At 40.5% G+C, this 21,826-nt stretch overlaps 1 protein-coding gene across 1 annotated transcript; it reads left to right on the plus strand.

Annotated features, from left to right (window-relative positions):
• The first annotated feature begins 1,072 nt into the window (after positions 1–1,072).
• Positions 1,073–2,768, plus strand: LOC128745399 (uncharacterized). Its single transcript, XM_053842466.1, has 2 exons — positions 1,073–1,212; positions 1,276–2,768. The coding sequence occupies exons 1-2, from the start codon at positions 1,123–1,125 to the stop codon at positions 1,837–1,839; spliced, it is 654 nt and encodes a 217-aa protein (XP_053698441.1). The 5' UTR covers positions 1,073–1,122; the 3' UTR covers positions 1,840–2,768.
• Positions 2,769–21,826: the final 19,058 nt, after the last annotated feature.

Raw genomic sequence — 21,826 nt, forward strand, 5'->3', positions numbered from 1 at the left:
TTGGCGACGAGTGGCCAAAGTTCAAGTTAAATGGAGGCGAATGCTTGAATCAGCACGAGCTACCCCGGCTTTAGGCTACTGACGATGCCTACAATATATTGTGTCATCCACGTTTATCGTACGCAACTACCGACCAATAAGTTTAATCCAATTAATTTTTCTAGCGGGACAACGTGTAACTATATCAGTAAATATCAATAATAGCGAAACCTTACTGATACTTAGTGATATTATTGCTCACTGATAACTATCAGTAGTTAATGATAGTTTTCCCATCCCTACATGTTACACAGTAGGACAATGGATCATTGAAGGTAGCTGGTAGCTTACTTCTGGCTGCCTAAATCATCCATATACACTAGCACCAGAAGCAGACGTTACTCCAAAACTAGCTTTTTTCAATGATCCATTCACAGATGATCCACGGGAAAGCAATAAAATACCGTCTGTAGTTTTGTGAGCTGCTGCTTCAAACTGAATGCTGTCAGTTTAACCGAGATGCAAGGTTAATTTATGAATTCGCTAATAGACTCTGCACTCTCTCAGGTCTAAAATAGACACCGCATAACGCATGGTCCAAAATACCTTCATTACCCTACGCTGGCTGCACTAATCGAACAGCAGTCAATGTCAAAATGCGCGCTTATACCTATTTTTTTCTGGAAAACTTACCGGATTTCATTGAATACTGCCTAGAATTATGAAACCTTAGAGATAGAAATTCACTTTTGAAAACTCAAATTTGGATTTTAAAATTAAAACGCGAGAATTTCCAAAGTCAAAGCCTTTCACGGCTAATAGGCTAAAGTTATTGGGAGCTTTCAGCTTTGCCCAAAGTTAAACCAGTTAAACGCGGTCTAGGTCTATAAAGGAAACACCGCGTAAGAACTTCTGCCAGAATGTAAACAAAAGTGTTGTTCGCATAACTGTGTTGCCAAAAGCAACTAAAACTTTATGATTGCTGTGTGCTCTGTGCAGGGGTTTAATCTTCACGCATTCAGTTACGGCCGGGTAGTTCTGTGAGTGGAGGTCGTGCGGTGCCGTCACAGCGAATTCTTTAATATGTTGATTTTGATGTTGTGAAGTTGTAAAGTTTGAATTTGTAAAAAATATACATGGACCATGGACAAATCAAATGTAAATACTCCAAATCCAAACTCGAAAACACCTTTTCGAACACTTGGACTGAGGCGTTCTGCTGTAAAGCAAGTTGTAAGTTCCGTTGTTATCTCGTCCTGTCCTGTCCAATTATTTTGCATTAAGCATATTTTTTAGAAGGCAGATGTGTCGGAATCTGCTTGTTTAAATGATTTAAACGAAGTCGACGATGAATATCTTCAAACTCCGCTGCAAATGCGTCCAATAAAAGGAACATGTTCTGTCGGAGATAGCGATTCCGATGAAATGGATAGGGCCACCGTTTCCACTCCAGCAATATCCGTTGATAAGCAATCTAGATTGAAAAGAACTAGACTGTCGTTGAGTCAAAGCTGGAAAACTAAAGTTATAAGTAAACCGATGCGAAACTTTAAACGCCGCAAACTGTTAGATGAGATTGAATCCAGTTCAAGCTCGAACTCTTTCACTCTGCCTGCTGACCACATTGACTCCACGGCTGATGATGGAGCTAAAAATAGGACAAATATTTCAGCAATGTCACAAAAAATAGCAGATCTGGAATCGAATATAAAGATATGGAAGAAGTGCTGTGCACAAGCTCTTAAGGATCTTCTGGAAAAAAGTAGCTATAATACTATGGAATCGCTGCAGGACGTTTTGGGAATACCGCATAATTTAATATATTACGATGACTCTGAACAGACAATTGATCCTGATTAAAACGTTATTGAATAATTTTAATATGATAAGGAGTATAAAAGTTTACCGCTTCTTACGTTTGTATCATTGGCAGTGTAAAATAGGTGAGTTATCTCGAATAACATATACATAATTACGAAATACTATATGGTATATGTAAAGACTTTCATTTTTGAAGGAATTTGACAAATTTTGGTAAATGCACCAAATTAATAATTAAATTATAAAATAATTAAGAAAAAATTGTTTAAACCTTAAAAATATTTTACTGACGAATATTTTTATGATTGTGTTTTGTCCATTCCAAAGCTTGAAAATTTAAACCAACTACAAGGTATACAGCCCTAAGGGTTGTGCGAAACGGTGTCGTAGGATTATACCAGATCATTATAGATCAAAGACTAATGTAAACTGCATTTCTGACATATGTATGTTAACAAGAATTTGTGAGTGCCATTGTTTAAGTGAATGTTTAAAAGAGAAGAGCGAAATATTCAGATTCAATTCTTCATTGTATGCAATGGTGGCTTTGAAAATACGTGGACGGGGGATTATAAGTACAACGCCTGCAACCATTGAGACATAGAGATTTCTTAAATCATTTGTGTACATCATAAACCGGGGTGCGCTGCTGAAAAGTAATGGGTAAAAAGATAGGACAAGAAATGCTCAAGAAATCGTTTTCTTTACGATTTCTTAAGCAGTACGCACCTCATAAGAAATATTATTTCACGTCCAGATAGCGCCGTTTTACACGCAAGTGTATTAAAACGTCACTTTTCTGGACGGAATATTAATATCCGGCGCAATTATTACCACAAGAAAAAATGACAGGTGGTTGCTTGTATTGGAGTTGTCAAAATTTCTTCAGTAAATAGCAAGATTTATTCTTGAGCTGTTTTCTTTTCAGCAGCGTACCCTGTTTAAAGCTTGAAATAGTAATAAATGACCAGCCGACATAAATATTATTTATTAAATACTAGCTGACCCGACAAACTTCGTATTGCCACAAATTAACCTTTGTTGTACATAAATCATGAATCTCGGATGATCTTTGTCACTTCTCGAGTTTTGCAAGCCCCCCAGTGGGCGGCGCTTCCGACGGCGGGTCACCGGCAACACTCGCGACCGGCTCGTCCTGAATGATCTAGTGTTACTATAGATAGTTTTTGTGGTCTTGTTATTGATTAATGTTTTATGGAAGAGTCTCGAATTTCTCGAGTTGGATTAGTTTTTGAGTTTCGCAAAAATTTCTGTTTTATTTGTATGAGAGTCCATATCCCCCTACCACAGGGGTGAGAGGTCTCTAACTATCATAAAATAAATTCAAGACTCAAAAATCTCCTACATGCTAAATTTGGTTCCATTTGCTTGATTAGTACTCAAGTTATAAGGAAATTTGTATTTCATTTGTATAGGAGCCCACCCTCTTAAAAGGGAAAGGGGTCGTAATACACCACAGAAAAAAAATTCTGCCATCTAAAACTCTCACATGCCAAATTTGGTTCCATTTGCTTGATTAGTTCTAAAGTTATGAGCAAATTTGTATTTCGTTTGAATGGGAGCCCCCCCCCCCCTCCTAAAAAGGTAAGAAGTCCTAATTCATCATGGGAAAAATGGTTGCCTCCAAAAACACCCACATGCCAAATATGGTTCCATTTGCTTGATTAGTTCTCGAGTTATGGGGAAATTTGTATTTCATTTGTATTGGAGCCCCCCCTCCTAATGTGGGAAGAGGTCCTAATTCATCACAGAAAAAATTCTTGCCTCCAAAAACACCTACACGCCAAATTTGGTTCCATTTGCTGGATTAGTTCTCGAGTTATGAGGAAATTTGTATTTCGTTTGTACAGGAGCCCCCCCTCTTAGAGTGGGGAGGGGTCCTAATTCACCGTAGAAAATTTTCTTGCCCTCGAAAACCTTCACATGCCAAAGTTGGTTCCATTTGCTTGATTAGTTCTCGAGTTATGAGGAAATTTGTATGGAAGCCCCCCCTCTTAAAGGGGAGAGGAGTTACAATTCCCCTTATAAAGAGGGAGGGGTCTCAATTTACCATAGAATAAATTCTTGTCACCGAAAACACCCACATGCCAAATTTGGTTCCATTTGCTGGATTAGCTCTCGAGTTATAAGGAAATTTGTATTTCGTTTGTATAGGAGCCCCCCTCCTAAAGTGGGGAGGGGTCCCAATTCATCATTGAAAAAAAAATTGTCTCCAAAAACACACACATGCCAAATTTGGTTCAATTCGCTTGATTAGTTCTCGAGTTATGAGGAAATTTGTATTTCATTTGTACAGGAGCCCCCCCTCTTAAAGTGGGGAGGGGTCCCAATTCATCATAGAAAAAAAATTTGTCTTCAAAAACACACACATGCCAAATTTGGTTCCATTTGCTTGATTAGTTCTCGAGTTATGAGGAAATTGGTATTTCATTTGTACAGGAGCCCCCCCTCTTAAAGTGAGGATGGGTCCCAATTCAACATAGAAAATTTTCTTGCCCTCGAAAACCTTCACATGCCAAATTTGGTTCCATTTGCTTGATTAGTTCTCGAGTTATGAGGAAATTTGTATGGAAACCCCCCCCTCTTAAAGGGGAGAGGAGTTATAATTCCCCTTATAAAGAGGGGAGGGGTCTCAAATTACCCTAGAATAAATTCTTGTCACCGAAAACACCCACATGCCAAATTTGGTTCTATTTGCTTGATTAGTTCTCGAGTTATGCAGAAATTTGTGTTTCATTTGTATGGGAGCCCCCCCTCTTAGTGGGGGGAGGGGTCTCTAACCATCACTAAAACCTTTCCTGGCCCCAAGAACCTCTACATGCAAATTTTCACGCCGATTGGTTCAGTAGTTTTTGATTCTATAAGGAACACAGGACAGACAGACAGACAGACAGACAGACAGACAGACAGACAGACAGACAGACAGACAGAAATCCTTCTTTATAGGTATAGAAGATTGTTGATTGCAAGGAAAATTGTACCATCCAAAGTGCGATATCGCTCATAAAAGTGCTATTTTGCATTAAATTGTTTCGGTATCTTCGGCGCACTTTTTCGTAATATTCCAAGCAATAAGTGCGCCGAAGGGACCGAAACGATTTAATGCAGAATAGCACTTTTATGAGCAATATCGCACTTTGGTTGGTACAATTTTCCTTCCAATTGACAATATGATTACGCATAGCTTGACATTATCAAGGTATAATTTGCGTAACACCTTATAACAGTGTAGCTATCTCTCCAATGAGTTATTTCCGTGCCTCTCACGGATTCCATTTTGTTTCATTATCATTATACATTATACTGATTATACTATATATCAGAACTTCGGATAGTAAAGACGCGTGTATTATAACTACCGAGTTATTCGTCTTAATCCGAAACGTCCGGTTGTCCCTTGGTTGCCTCAGAAGGTTATAGGCCCAGAGGATCGGTTCCGGATTGCGCGAAAAGTAAAAATTTGGATTTGAATTTGGATTATGGAGTGATAAGTTTTTTTTTGGTACGCTTCAGAATGGCGGAATCCGTGTATGATGAGACTTACAGAGTCGCCATCTTTGATGGTCAGAACTTCGTCTCGTGGAAATTTCGCATGATGACCTTGTTAGAGGAACATGACTTGGTCGAGTGTATTTTGGGCGAAATCGACGACGTAGAGGAGTTAAAAGTGCTTGCAACGGACACGGAGCCAGTGAAGAAGGAAAAACAAGATTATCGCGGAACGGCAGAAGAAAAATATTAAGTGCAAATCCATCATCGTAGAGTTGCTTCAAGGGAAAAGCACCCCGAAACAGATGTGGGACACGTTGGTTCGAATCTTCGAGAGAAAAAGTGTTGCTAAGCATATGCAGCTGAATCGCGAACTTTTCGAGTTGCGCCGCTCGGGCGGTCCGTTGCAGGATTACTTCCTGAAATATGATCGACTCATTCGTTTGTTCCGCAATGCTGATGGAAAAATTGACGACATCGACGTCGTTTGCCGTTTACTTTTGTCTTTGGATGCTGAATACGACGCAGTCGTAACTTCTCTCGAGAGTCAGCCCGAAGAACAAATCACGATGGAGTTCGTAAAGTGTAGACTTTGCGGCGAAGAAATCAAGAGAAAGTCGGTCGCCGCAAGTGAGGTGTGGAGAGAAAAACGAGTCGGCTGCGTTCAGGGGCAGTGGTAATACCGCTCGCAACTCGAAAATATGGAAATATTTCGGTTGCCACAAAGAGGGACATAAAATTGCGAACTGCCCCGAGCGAGAGAAACAGAAGAGAGTAAAATCGTCGGCTTTCAGTACAGAGTCGGGTGATGATCGTAATGGCGTGATGTTCTTAGTGGATAACAGCAAGCTTGAGCCAGCAAGCGTGCAGTGGTTCAGGGACTCCGGCGCCACTGAACACATATGCAGTGACAAAAGCTTATTTTCGAATCTTTCTCGTTTGGACAAACCAATGGAAATAGCTGTGGCAAAGAACGACGAGTGGGTAACCGCCAAATACATCGGTGACGTGCCTGTTCTGTCAGTAGTCGGAGAAAAATTGGTCGAATAAACAGTGAGCCGTGCTTTGTTTACTCCGGAGGCAAGGTGCAATCTGTTTTCGATAAATAAAGTGGAGTCTGCCAGTATGAAAGTGATTTTCGCGAACGGTCGGATGGAAATTGTGCAAGGAACGACGGTAGTAGCCACCGCTGAAAGACGGAATAAACTTTATGAGTTGAACTTTTTCGCGCGTCAGCGTAGTAATGAAGTGTTGTGCATTTCGGGACAAATAAACAAGGCCTCCGTATTATGGTATCGCCGGTGTGGCCATTTGGGAGAACGAAATCTATCGTCGCTAATCAAGAATGAAGCCGTGAAGGGAATTTCGCTGAAGTGTAGTGACAAAGCGACAGTGATCTGTGAGCCGTGCGTGTCCGCGAAACAAACAAGAAATCCGTTCACGCTGTGTGAAGAGCGTCGTTCGACCCGAGTACTGGAAATCGTTCATTCGGATGTCTGCGGGTCGGTGACGCCTGCCGGCTGGAGCAATGTGCGTTATTTTGTCAGTTTTGTAGATGACTAGTTACGATTTACAATGGTTTTTCGATACGATCGAAAAACGAAGTGGCGAATTGTTTTAAACCTCATGAAGCACAAGTGACGGCTAAGTTCGGAGTAAAAATCTCGCGTTTTCAGTCGGACAATGGCGGCGAATATACGTGCAAAGAAATGCGTTCATTCTGTGCAAGCAAGGTTATAAAAATGGAGTTTACGGTACCTTATAGTCCCGAACAGAATGGGATTTGTGAACGTATGAACAGAACTCTCATTGAAAAAGCGCGTTCCATGCTATACGATTCTGCCGTCGACCGTGTGTTTTGGGGGGAAGAGATACAAACTGCAGCGTTTTTGACAAACAGAAGCCCGTGTAGTGTTCTTGATTCGAATGTGACACCGTGTGAAGTGTGGGAAGGTAGAAAACCTGATGTTTCCACGTGTCTTTGGAGCACTTGCTTATTGTCACATCCCAAAACAACAGCGAAAGCAACTTGATGAGAAGACATGGAAGGGAATGTTGGTTGGATATTGTGTAAATGGGTATCGCGTGTGGAACCGTTGCAAATCGTAGCTGTGCGCGACATCATTGTCGACGAGAATGCGAGATTCTCCGATGCGATTGCGGACAAAGCAAAGGTTCCTGAATTGAGCGTCTGGGATGACGCTGAAGAATACACTGAACTCAATGAAAATGTGAACAATGATCAAGAGATCGAAGAAGAAGAAGAAGAGTGGCAAGACTCAGACGGTTTTGCCACAGGTGATGACAGTGTTGCTGAAGAAAATTCAGCGGTGCAAAGTGATATTGCAGTACGTCCTTCCCGAGATTGGAGACCACCGGCATGGCATGCAGATTGTGACATGACCTTTGCCGGAGTTGCCCTCGGTGCCATGAATTACGTGAATAATTTGCCGGATACCATTGCTGAGTTGAAAACAAGAGTTGACTGGCCGAATTGGAGGTTGGCCATACAGGAAGAGCTGGATTCGGTACAGAAAAATTGTACGTGGGCTTTATGCAAACTTCCGGAGGGACGGCAGGCGATAACAGGCAAGTGGATTTTCCGTATCAAGCCTGGCGAAGATGGACGGCCGCTTCAAAGCAAGGTTAGTAGCCAGGGGATTTTGCCAGAAGAAAGGGTTTGATTTTACAGAGACATATTCACCCGTCGCTAAATTGGATACCTTGCGCGTCATGCTAGCGGTAGCAAATCAGGAGCGAATGCCAGTCCACCAAATGGATGTGTGGACGGCGTTCCCAAATGGTGAAATATTCGAGGACGTATTTATGACTAAACCGGAGGGTATGCGCCAAGAGCCCGGTTTAGTCTGCAAGTTAAATAAATCTATATGGCCTCAAACAGGCATCCAAAGCATGGAACGATAAGTTTTACAACTTTGTGACGAAATTGGGATTTCGACGATCGAATAGCTATCAATGCTTATATCTATGTGGTACTGGCAAGGAGAAGACATTTTTACTGCTTTACGTAGATGACATTCTTGTCATTGGACATGATTTGAGCGAAATAGAAGCGGTTAAGAGGAGTCTTGCGAGCGGTTTTGACATGACAGACGGAGGAGAAATTTCAAGTTTCCTTGGGATAAAAGTCGAACGGGATCTGCAACATCGAACGATGAGGATTAGTCAACGAAGGTAAGCTTTACTTGATCGTTTCAACACGGCTGATTGCAAGGCAAGCTTTATACCGATGGACTGTCGCCTTCGTTTGGAGAAGGGTGTCGAGGAAAACCGTATGGGTAAGCCCTCTTCTTCTTCAGCAGCATAGAGCCGGGGTGGCTCGTGCTGTTCCAAGCACTCGTCTCCATTCAACTCGGTCTTGGACCGCTTCCTGATCGTAGCGTTTTACGAAGGGCAAAGTAGGCCCGATTTCCCACTTGGACGCGCCGCTGGATCTCCTTACTAGTAGTGTTGTCCGCGGTCACCAGCGATCCCAAATACACGAACTCCTCTACCACTTCTAGTTCGTCGCCGTCAACGGTTACCGTTCGTGGGAGGCGCGCGTTTGTTTCCTTTGAGCCTCTTCCTTTCATGTATTTGGTTTTCGACGCATTTATTTTTGGCCCAATTCTCCTAGACTCCGCTTTCAGTCTGGCGTAGATTGCCTCCGCCGTCGCAAAGTTCCTGGCAATGATATCGAAGTCATCTGCAAAGCCTAGAAGTTGGCTACTCTTGGTAAAACTCGTGCCTCTCGATTCGATGCCCGCTCGTCGGATCACCCCCTCAAGAGCGATGTTGAACAGCATGCAGGATAAACCGTCACCTTGTCTCAATCCTCGCCGCGTCTCGAAGGGACTAGAGAGTGTCCCAGAGATGCGTACGAAACACATCACTCGATCCAATGTAGCTCTGATCAGTCGCGTTAGTTTGTCCGGAAAACTGTATTCGTGCATTATCTGCCATAGCTTGTCTCGATGGACTGTATCGTATACTGCTTTGAAATCAATAAAGATGTGATGCGTGGGCACGTTGTACTCCCGACATTTCTGCAAGATCTGTCGGATAGTAAAAATTTGGTCCGTAGTAGCGCGAGCCCCCATGAAACCCGCCTGATAATTCCCTACGAAACCTTGTGCTATCGGTAACAGCCGGCGTAACAGGATATGGAAGAGTATCTTGTAGGCGGCGTTTACCAGCGTAATACCACGATAGTTGCAGCAGTCTAGCCGATCACCCTTTTTGTAGATGGGACAAACCACTCCTTCCATCCATTCCTCCGGTAGCTTTACCTCCTCCCGAAACCTCGAAATAACCCAGTGTAGAGCTTTTGCTAGCGTTTCTCCGCCATGTTTATAAAGCTCTGCCGGTAGACGGTCCTTCCCAGCGGCTTTATTGGTTTTCAGCAGCTAGATTTCTCGTTTGACTTCTTGGAGATCAGGTGCTAGGACATTACTATCTTCCATGGGCGCTCCTAGGTTAATTTCCGTTCCGCCTCCTTCTGCGACTTCACTATTGAGGTGTTCATCGAAGAACTGCTTCCATCTGTTGACCACCTCGCGGTCGTTTTTAATTAGATTCCCTCCCTCGTCCCTACACATGTCAGGTTTCGGTGTGTAGCCCTTCCGAGTTTGGTTCACCTTCTCATAAAACTTGCGCGTGTCATTAGCTCGGAATAGTTGCTCTAATTCTTCACGATCGCTGTCCTCCTTTTGGCGCTTTTTTCTCCTCAGGATCGTGGTCAACTGGTTCCTAGCTCGTCGGTATTTGGCCAGATTCTCTCTAGTGGCAATACTTAGATAATTTTTCCAAGCATTTTTTTTTCAGCTCCACCGCTTGTTGACATTCCCCATCAAACCAATCATTTTGTGTACTTCGAGGCTCAATACCTAGTGCCTCTCCGATGGCCGAGCGTATTCTGCCCCAACCATCTTCGAGGTTTGAAGCATCTAACTCCTCGAAAGAAGGTAGTGCCTCATTCAGTACTCGCGCGTAGTTCTCGGCAGCTTGTAGGTTATCTAGCTGCCTGATGTTCAGCCGAAGAGGGCGGCTTTGACGTGTCCGGTATACAGTGGACAGCTTTGAGCGCGCAGAATCAATATCCGCACCCCGACGGGAGCGTACGCTCGTGATGTTAGAGAAAAACCGACCCTCTATGAGAACGTGGTCAATTTGGTTCATTGTACGTTGGTCAGGTGATCCCCAGGTGGCTTTGTGGATATCCTTGCGCGGGAAAAAGGTGCTTCAGGTCACCAGGCCTCGGGAAGCCGCGAAGTGTATACATCGTTGGCCGTTATCGTTTGTGTCAGTGTGCAGGCTATGGGGCTCTACCACCGGTCTATACATTTCTTCCCTACCGACCTGGGCGTTCATATCCCCGATGACGATCTTGATGTCCCGTGACGAACAGCTGTCGTACGTTGCCTCCACCCTCGCGTAGAACGCTTCTTTCTCATCGTCGGGTCTACCTTCGTGTGGGCAGTGCACGTTAATGATGCTATAATTGAAGAAACGGCCCTTTATCCTCAATACACACATTCTCTCGTTGATCGCCTTCCAATCTATCACGCGATCCTGCATTCCGCCCAGCACTACAAAGCCAGTTCTTAGCTCGTTGGTAGCGCCACCGCTCTGGTAAAAATGGGCCTTTCCGCCACGGATCTTCCATACCTTCTTTCCTTTGCGACAGATTGCCTGCAGAGCTACGATGCCGAGTTTGCGGCGTTCAAGTTGTTCAATCAGCACCCGCTCGCAACCTGCGAAATCTAGCGATCTGCAGTTCCAAGCACCGAGTCTCCATTCGTCGTCCAAATACAAATCTATCTATACCCATAAAAAAGGATTTCTGTCTGTCTGTCTGTCTGTCTGTCCCTATGTTCCTTATAGAATCGAAAACTACTGAACCGATCGGAGTGAAAATTTGCATGTAGGGGTTTTTGGTGCCAGGGAAGGTTCTTATGATGGTTAGAGATCCCTCTCCCCACTAAGAGGGGGGGCTCTCATACAAAACCATACCTATAAAAACAGATTTCTGTCTGCCTACCCGAATGTTCCTCATAGAATCGAAAACTACTGTTCGGGCGTGAAAATTTGCATATAGGGGTTTTTGGGGCCAGGGAACGTTCTTATGATGGTTAGAGACACCTCCCCCCACTAAGAGGGGGGCCTCCCCTGAAACACAAATATCTGCATAACTCGAAAACTAATCAAGCCAATGGAACAAAATTTTACATGTGGGTGTTTTTGGAAACAAGAATTATTTCTATGGTGAATTGAGACCCCTCCCCACTTTAGAAGGGGGGCTTCTATACAAATGAAATACAAATTTCCTCATAACTCGAAAACTGATTAATCAAATGGAACCATATTTGGCATGTGGGTGTTTTTGGAGGCATGATTTTTTTCTATGATGAATTGAGACCCCTTACCTTTTTAGGAGGGGGGGCTCCCATACAGATGAAATACAAATTTCCTCATAACTCGAGAACTAATCAAGCAAATGGAACTAAATTTAGCATGTCGGTGTTTTATAGGCAATTTTTTTTTCTATGGTGAATTAAGACCCCTTTCCTCTTTAGGATGGGAATAATGACCCCTCTCCCTTTTAAGAGGGGGGGGGGGCGTCCATACAAATGAAATACAAATTTCCTCATGACTCGAGAACTAATCAAGCAAATGGGACAAAATTTGACATGTGGGTGTTTTAGGAGACAAGAATTTTTTCTATGGTGAATTGAAACCTCTCCCCACTTTAGGAGGGGGGCTCCTATACAAATGAAATACAAATTTCCTCATAACTCAAGAACTAATTAATCAAATGGAACCATATTTGGCATGTGGAGGTTTTGGAGGCAGGAATTTTTTTTAATGATGGTTTGAGACCCCTTACCCCTGTGGTAGGGGGATAAGGACTCTCATACAAATAAAACAGAAATTTTTGCGTAACTGAAAAACTAATCGAACTCGAGAAATTTTAGACTCTTTCATAAAACATAAATCAATAACAAGACCTCCAAAAACTATCAATAATAACATTAGATAATTCAACGCGAGATGACCACAGGCCGCGAGTACTGCCGGCGACCTGCCGTCGGAAGCCCCGGTCACTGCGGGGGGCAGCCCCCCGTAGAGATCACCTCTATCTAGGTTTATTTATTTTCCTAGATCTACTGACCTCTAATACTTTCCTTCAGTTGGGTCACCCCTGCGAAATGGTACTTTCTACGAAAAGATTTTCCGGAAAATGGTACATCCCGTGTAAGGTTTTTCGCAAAATGGTATTCTGCGAAATTCTATATTCCGCGTTATGGTCAACCGTGAATTGGTGTTCCGCAAAATGGTATTCGGCGAAATGGTTTGTAATGATGGCGAATATTTAAATGCTATCCGCTTTATTTTATCAGGCTAAGCAATGGGGGGAGTTGTTTTCTACTTTACTGTGAGGAAAATTTATATATTAAGACACCCATGAATTTCCCAGAAACTTGCAAAACTCAAGATTGTGATAAAGGTCATCTGAGATTCACGATTTATGTACAACACAGTTTAATTTGTGGCAATACGAAGTTTGTCGGGTCAGCTAGTACCTATATAAATGGATTTCTGTCTGCCTGAATGTAGGGGTTTTTGGTGCCAGGGAAGGTTCTTATGACGGTTAGAGATCCCTCCCCCCACTAAGAGGGGGTCTCCCATACAAATGAAACACAAATTTCCTCATAACTCGAGAACTAATCAAGCAAATGGAACCAAATTTAGCATGTGAGTGTTTTTGTAGGCAATTTTTTTTCTATCCAGCTTTTTACGAGCCATAATGGCGGACGTGTTCGTAATATTTGATCAGCATTTTTGACAGTTCCCTAGTACATCGCACGTTTTCTTTCCGCGCGTTCACGGTAAAACTAAAGGAATGCACGGAAAGAAAACGTGCGATGTATTTGGGAAATGTCAAAAATGTTATTCAAATATTACGAACACGTCCGCCATTATGGCTCGTAAAAAGCTGGATTGTGAATTGAGATCCCTCTCCTCTTTAGGAAGGGAATAATGACCCCTCTCTTTTTTAAGAAGGGGGCTTTCATACAAATGAAATACAAGTTTCTTCATAACTCGAGAAGTAATCAAGCAAATGGAACAAAATTTGACATGTGGGTGTTTTTGGAGACAAGAATTTTTTCTATGGTGAATTGAAACCTCTCCCCACTTTAGGATACAAATGAAATACAAATTTCCTCATAACTCGAGAATTAATCAAGCAAATGGAACCTTATTTGGCATGTAGGTGTTTTTGGAGGCATGAATTTTTTCTATGATGAATTAGGACCCCTTACCTTTTTAGGAGGGGGAGCTCCCATACAAATTAAATACAAATTTCCTCATAACTCGCGAAGTAATCAAGCAAATGGAACCAAATTTGGCATGTGGGGGGTTTTAGAGGCAGGATTTTTTTTAATGATGGTTTGAGACCCCTCACCCCTGTAGTAGGGGGATAAGGACTCTCATACAAATAAAACAGAAATTTTTGCGTAACTGTAACAGCGTAACAGAAAACTGACTTTCACTAATCCGTTTAATGAAATTTTCTATTGATAGTGAACACTTCAATTAAGAAAAATCTAAAATAGCAAGTCTATTCGATGTTGTTTCTGAGATAGAGGCTGTCAAAGTTGAAAAACGATATGATATATACGCTTTTTGCCATTAAAACACGTTTAGCTTCCAATCAATTTTTGAACACTATTTTAAACATTAAATGTTATGTATTATATATCATTAGAAAGGTAATGAAATGAGCTTTCTGAAAAAGAAATGGTAGAGACAGCTAGGAAAAGAATAATAATAATAAAAAGAATGAAAAGAAGAAAAACATGGAAAAATAAGAGAATTTTCTGCTTTGTTAATCGAGAACTTTTTTCTCTAGATATCTCCAGGTTAATTCCACATTCTGGGTTCAATCTCAGGTACATACTACCAAATTATGAAAGAATCACGTGCCACCATGCGCCACTCTGCGAAATATAAAGTTTTGAAAATTTGTAGTCAGCATGGAAGATTTCAAGACTAAATATATTTCCAGCGAATAACACACACACACATACACCTACACACACACACACACGCACACACACACACACACACACACACACACACACACACACACACACACAAACGTGCGCGCTCGGCTAACATGATCAACGTGAAATGATGTCAACAGAAGAAGCATTTAGTGCATTCATATTTAGAAACTGGGTTAAGCAAATGTATAAAGTAAGTCATAGAGAGTCACCATCGAGATTTCCTCCGTACGACGTTATTGGAACTATGAGGAGAACATGCGTCCCTCCTGCTAAATTTATCTAAGAAACGTCTATGAAAATTCAAAATTGCAATCCATATTGAGTGGGCTGAATTCTTAGGCCTATGGCCAATTTCAAGATCTATCTTCTAGATCTGCTGAACTTATGGACTAATTTCGGTTAATCTTACAAAGCTTATATGGGACAATAGTATCTTTCAAATAAAACACATTGTGTGAAATTTGATAGCGCCATCTCCGAGAAAACGTTGGTAGAAAATTGATTACTCAAAAACATATAAATACACTCATACGTGTATATATAAATTCATACATACATACACTGCCGTGAATCGCATATCAGTCCCATATGTATTTTTTGTGATTTTGAGTTTAATCGCTAAACAGTATTAGTTATCATTGTTCTTTAGGTTGTAACAAAAAAATAGCTAGTTTCATTTCAAAAAATATAAAAAAAATATCAGGTCAGTTTGTCCCATCTTAAAAGTAATCGCATATCAGTCCCACAGCGGTGGCCGCAGGAAGAAGATATAATATATCCCATACTTTAAAGCTCAAATGAATGATAACACAATTTTATCAACTCTTACGTACTTTATTTACTCATATTTACTCTTATTATAGATAAAATGTTAGCAAACATTACAGATCGTTCGTCAAATATGCGTTCACTGGTTTTGTTCTGGTAATTCAATCCAAAATTGTTTTTTAGTTTCGTCTACTAATGGAACGATGGTTTTAATCAATGATTTTTTCCTTCCATCATCAATCATCCATCAAAATTTTGGTTGATTGTCTTTTTAAATGATTTTCAATATCAAATTCATTAGACATGACTTATTTTTCTTGCTTCGTTGTAAAAATCTTGCAATGGTTTTGGTTTAGCCCATTCACAGAGTTGCTGTAATGGAATTCGTATGATCTTTTTTTTACAACTACGTATCTGATGTTGTCGATATAGGGTCGAGGCTTCAACTTATTTAAAACATATTGAGATACGCTAAAAACATTTATAAAAAAAACTGTCGGGAAGCATATCCATAATTTCAACGTTGTTTTTGGCGTTTCGTACCGAAAACTTAACGAGGACATTTTTCAGGAGTTATTAAAACTTTTAAATAAACAACACTTTAAGCGAAACAATCAACTTTGACAGTTACACCGTAAATAGAAACCGGTCATAGCGGGACTGATATGCAATTATTTTGCAGTATGTCATGCAAAATAATGGCATATCAGTCCCATTGTTGTTTTTTTATACAAAAATATTATAATATTATTGTATAGTACTACCAAAGTATTAAAAACATTGTAATACATATTCTTGAGTCAAGTTAATAACGATATGTCATGCGATATTTTTCTTATCTTGATAAACATGATAACAGCTTTCATCACTGTTTTCTCCGATTGATGAATTTCCATATGGGACTGATATGCGATTCACGGCAGTACATACATACATACATACATACATACATACATACATACATACATACATACATACATATATACATACATACATACATACATACATACATATATACAGTCAGACATTTGTCGGTCTCGTCGACCTGAGTTAAACAGTGAATGACATTCGGTTTTTTGGGTTTTGCTAAAAAGTCAGACCTTTATGCTATACGCATTAAGCGATGTTTTAGAATTTACAATGACACATGACAAAGACCAGACTTTTCCCAAAAACATGACCAACCAACATTCCACAGATGGTACGAACCACAATTCCCACGAACATAACTCATACCAAACCCACTCTAAATCCTTACAAGAAACCCATATCAGATTCATAGAATAACCCGACACCTTGCAACGAAACCAGAACCAAAACACCGTTAAAACAAGATTCCTTAGAAAACATCAAGTACAAATCTCATAAACAACCTACAAGACAAAGCTCAGCCTCAAACCCATATACAATCACACCTCATCAAAATACACGAAACAGACACGATATTTTTCCTCTATACAAACAACAAGCTCAAGTGCATCGTGCGATCTTGAACTACTTTACACACGTCATTCACCCAAGAGAACTCACGCTATATTCACCACCGACGCGCTATCACAAATTCTCTCTCTTTACACTCATTCAAACTCGCTCATTCTAACTTACGTTCTATCTCACATACCCGACTTAACACGACATTCTCGACCAATCATATTGACGCTACTTAGACTTTGCATCATGGTTGAATAAAATAAGCCACACCTCCAACAATGCTATGCGAACTTACTAACACTAGGAAATAAGTTCATTAGAATAAAACTAACCTGTCGAAGCGGAAATAAAAGAGTTCCTTACAGTTCGTAGACAGAACTAGTCTACGTCTACTAGTAACTAGTTATTCAATTAAACCGAAATATCCTCGTAAATAGGAAACCTCGTCGTATATAGGAAACCTTCTACCGTGCGGCAATCTTTCTTCTGTTATGGCTTCCTTTTATGATTTTTTTAATAAGTTTCAACTTAAAATCAATTTTTTTTAGTTTGGTCACTGGAAAAAAAACTTGAGCCGAAAGGCCGATTTTGAAATTTTACGGAATAAGGGACTATTAACATTTTATGACCACCATCTTGTCCAATATGAAAAAAAACATTTGTACATTTGAAGACAAGATTTACAAACTTAATGCAAAAAACTGATCAAAAATCGGTTAAGAATTGATCCTAAAACGGCGATTTTACAAAGTCATATATAAGTTTTTCGCATATGACATAAGCAAAAAGTTAAACCCCTTTCAAAATATGTTCGTGAAATGTTTGCAAATGTACTCTAAGAACATATTTTAATCATACTAACTAGGAAAACATAAAAAATCGTATCCCCCCGTAGAGATCACCTCTATCTAGGTTTATTTATTTTCCTAGATCTACTGACCTCTATTACTTTCCTTCAGTTGGGTCACCCTGCGAAATGGTACTTTCTACGAAAAGATTTTCCGTGAAATGGTACATCCCGCGTAAGGTTTTTCGCGAAATGGTATTCTGCGAAACTCTATATTCCGCGTTATGGTCAACTGAGAATTGGTGTTCCGCAAAATGGTATTCGGCGAAATGGTTTGTAATGATGGCGAATATTTAAATGCTATCCGCTTTATTTTATCACCCTTAGCAATTGGGGGAGTTTTTTTCTACTTTTTTTTTTTTTTCCATGTTGGGTATTTTTATCACTGCGACCATTTGTTTGATCTATTGTGATATATTCCCCGTTTTATTATAGCTATGTTGTCAAGATGACGCACCACTAGCAGAAGTGATTGTCATTGTTTGACTAATAGCATTTGTCCAGCCCGGTGATGCACTTCGGATGAAGTGCACTACGGCGCTGGGAGTTGTTCTCCAAATATCAGAGGGTTCTAACAGCCCTCTTTCGAAGAACCTTAATCTTTTATTGAGAATTGCCGGACATCGGCATAACAGGTGTTCCGAGTCTTCTTTTTCTATGCCGCAGAAGCGACATATATCATCATGAAGTTTTCCCATTAGCTTCAGATGATAGCGGCTCGGACAATGTCCTGTTATAAGACCAGTATAAATGCTTAGATCTTTCTTCGAAAGCTCCAGTATTTTGCGAGTAATTGAAACGTTTGGAGAGATGAAACGTTTCGACTGCCTAGCATTGAAAGTGTTATTCCAATTTGATTCCACTTTCGTACATTCCCATGCTTTTAGCTCCATTTTTAAAGCAGAAGCAGATAAGCAACAGAAGGGCTCAGGTCCTACAAATTGATGAGCTGATCCGAGTCTTACTAGTGCATCAGCTCTCTCATTTCCATCAATTCCACAGTGACCTGGGACCCAGTACAAGTTGACTTGGTTACGACGAGACAATTTTTGGAGTGATTGAATACATTCCCAGACAAGTTTTGATGTGCATGTCGCCGACTTTAGAGCGTTTAGAGCTGCTTGGCTGTCGGACATGATGCATATATTTGAATGTTTATAGTTCCTGCGCAAGCACACAGTCGTACATTCTAGAATTGCTTGTATTTCAGCTTGGAATACAGTTGGCCATCTGCCCATAGAAATTGACATGTCTATTCCTGGGCCAGTGACTCCTGCTCCCACTTGATTGTCCATTTTTGAACCATCTGTATAGAAAACTGTCGAGCCTGGACGAATATCGGGACCACCATCTTCCCAGGAATCACGTCTAGGCTCAAATACACGAAATATTCGGTTGAAGTTGTATTTTTTCTCCATCCAATCTTCATTACTGGTTACAAGAGGATTTATACTAATAGTTTTTAGAATACTGAGATGACCTGTTAAGTCCCCTTCAAAAAGGTTCTTTGATCTTTTGATCCTCAGAGCACTTTTTTCAGCTTCTAATTGTATAAACTGATGCAATGGAAGTATATAGAGTAAAGCATCCAATGCCTTCGAAGGTGTACTTCTCATTTCACCTGTTATTGAGAGAGTGGCTAGCCTTTGAAGTTTTTCCAGCTTTATTTGGGTAGTTTTCTCTTTCGTTTTTGGCCACCAGACCAACGAAGCATAGGTAATCCTGGGTCTGACAATGGCCGAATAGATCCAATGGATCATCTTCGGTTTCAGTCCCCATTGCTTACCAAACGTTCTTTTACATATCCATAGAGCATTTGTTGCTTTGTTTACTGCTTGCTCTAGATGTGTGTTCCAATTGAGTTTTCTGTCAAGAAATACTCCAAGATACTTAACAGTGTCTGAAAGTTTTAAAAGTGTTCCTTTCAATCTGATGTTATTTAATGTAAATTTTTTCCTTCTCGTAAATGGTATGATAGTAGTTTTATTGGCATTTATGCTGAGACCCTGCCTATCACACCATGATGAAATCAAATTTAAAGCCATTTGCATTCGGTCAGCGATAATAGAATCAAATTTTCCTCGAACAATTATGACTATATCATCTGCGAAGCCAATTATTTCAAAGCCTAGCGCCGTCAACTTTTGAAGAAGATCATCAACTATTAAAGACCACAGTAGAGGTGATATTACGCCTCCTTGTGGGCAACCTTTTACTGCTCTAATGCTTATAGATGAGCTTCCAAGGCTTGCTGATATCTCCCTTTTTGATAACATTTCGCTAATCCAGTCGATAATGGATATATCGAAACCACGTTTCGTCATAGCCGTAATCATTGAATTATGAGATGAATTATCAAATGCCCTTCTATGTCAAGGAAGGCACCTAGTGAAATTTCTTTCGCTTCAAAAGACTTTTCTAGTTTTTTTACAACAGTTTGTACTGCTGTTATTGAAGATTTGCCTTCTTGATATGCGAATTGACATTCGCTCAAAGGATCTTTGGCTAAATATGATGATTTTATATGCTCATCAATTATTTTTTCCATTGTTTTTAACACAACGGACGATAAGCTTATCGGCCTGAAGGATTTTGGTGAAGTCTTATCCTTCTTATTAGCCTTCGGAATGAACGTGACCCGTACTTGTCGCCATACTGCTGGTATATGACCTAGTATCAGGCTTGATTGAAAAAGGTTTGTTAGAATAGGTGTTAAAAACGCCTTGCCCTTCTGTAGTAGTACAGGAAAAATTCCATCCCTACCCGGTGATTTGAAGGGTTCAAAAGTGTCAATCGCCCATTCAACCTTGCTTCTTGTAAAAATTTTTTTGGCCAAAGTACAAGCATCATTCCTGTTTCTATCTAACCCAGTCATTTCACTCGCTATTTCGAGAATGTCTGTCCTGGTTTCAAGATTTACAGTTCTCAATGCCGGTGCACTTTGGTCTCCGCATGTATTAATGATTGAACAGGGAAAATGTGTTCTCATCATTAACTCTAATGTTTCCTTAGTTGAGTTAGTAAAAGAGCCATCCTCTTTTTTTAAAGTACCTAACCCATTAGAATGATCTTTAGCGAGGATTTTCTGCAATCTAGCAGTTGCTGGAGTATTTTCAATGTTTTCACATGTGTGCCTCCAGTGAATCCTCTTTGATCTTCGTATTTCCCTATTATAGGCAGTGAGAGTTTGTTTATACTCCTCCCACTGTTGTGTTCTTTTTGCCCGGTTAAATAATTTCCGAGTTTTCTTTCTAAATTTCTCCAAAGTTTTGTTCCACCAAGGTACATCTCTATTCGTAGAGCGTTCCTTTGCAGGACAGCTTTCGTGATAAGCTTGTTGGATCAGGTTTGAAAGTTGTTTTGAGTTGTCCTCAAGTTCTTTACATGTCCTTGAGCAGCCTTTCAAGTTCTTGACTCCAACCTTCAGTTTCAAATTATACTGATCCCAGTTTGTTTTCCTGGGATCTCTTATAATTTCCTTAAGTTGCTGATTAGCTTCGTAATCAAACATGATTTGCTTGTGATCGGACAAAGATTCTTCATCCGATACGTGCCAATTTTTTATTTTATCAGTCATCGTTGGACTGCATAGTGTTAAGTCAAGTACTTCTTGCCTTATTGCGTTTACAAAAGTTGGCTCTTCCCCTTTATTGCATATATCTATATCATTTGATGATATATAGTCTAAAAGGAGTTCACCTCTGTTATTGGTATCTGTGTTGGCCCAAACAGTGTGATGGGCGTTTGCATCACATCCAATTACAAGTGCTTTGTTTTGTTTCTTGCAGTAAGAAACCAAATTTACCACTTCTGGTGGAGGTACTTCACCCAAATCTCCTGGAAAATATGCAGATGCTACGCAAATTTCAGTCGTGCCATGGGTCGTTGGAACCTCCATCATTATTGCTGTGAGATCTTTTGTAATCAATTCTGTAATTGGAAAACTTTTTATGTTTTCACTTACCAAAATGGCAGCTCTTGGCGTGAGCTCACCTTCGGCGTAAATCAATTTACACGACTTTGTAGGAATTCCTTGTATCCTACCTTTATAGGTCCAGGGCTCCTGGATCAGTGCTACATCCAGGTTGCTTTCTGTGATTCTTCTACAAAGTACAGCAGTTGCTCCCTTTGCATGGTGAAGATTCACCTGGACAAATTTAACATTTTTTCTTTGTAATTTTATACGATTTGTGGTACGACCGGGCTGTTTTGGGTTTAGTCCTGCACCGTTGACACAACTGGGTCCTGGGATTTGACTGATTATATCAGCATCGCCAGTTTCCTCTTGGGTCTTATCGATGTCAGGGTCCCTCCTGAGTGCTGATCCCCCACTTGATTTGTTATTTATATTTATATTAAAAGTTTTATTATTTGTTTCCATCTCAATGGTCTTAATTTG

Source organism: Sabethes cyaneus, chromosome 1 (genome assembly GCF_943734655.1).
Source record: "Sabethes cyaneus chromosome 1, idSabCyanKW18_F2, whole genome shotgun sequence".
Lineage (NCBI taxonomy): Eukaryota > Metazoa > Arthropoda > Insecta > Diptera > Culicidae > Sabethes > Sabethes cyaneus.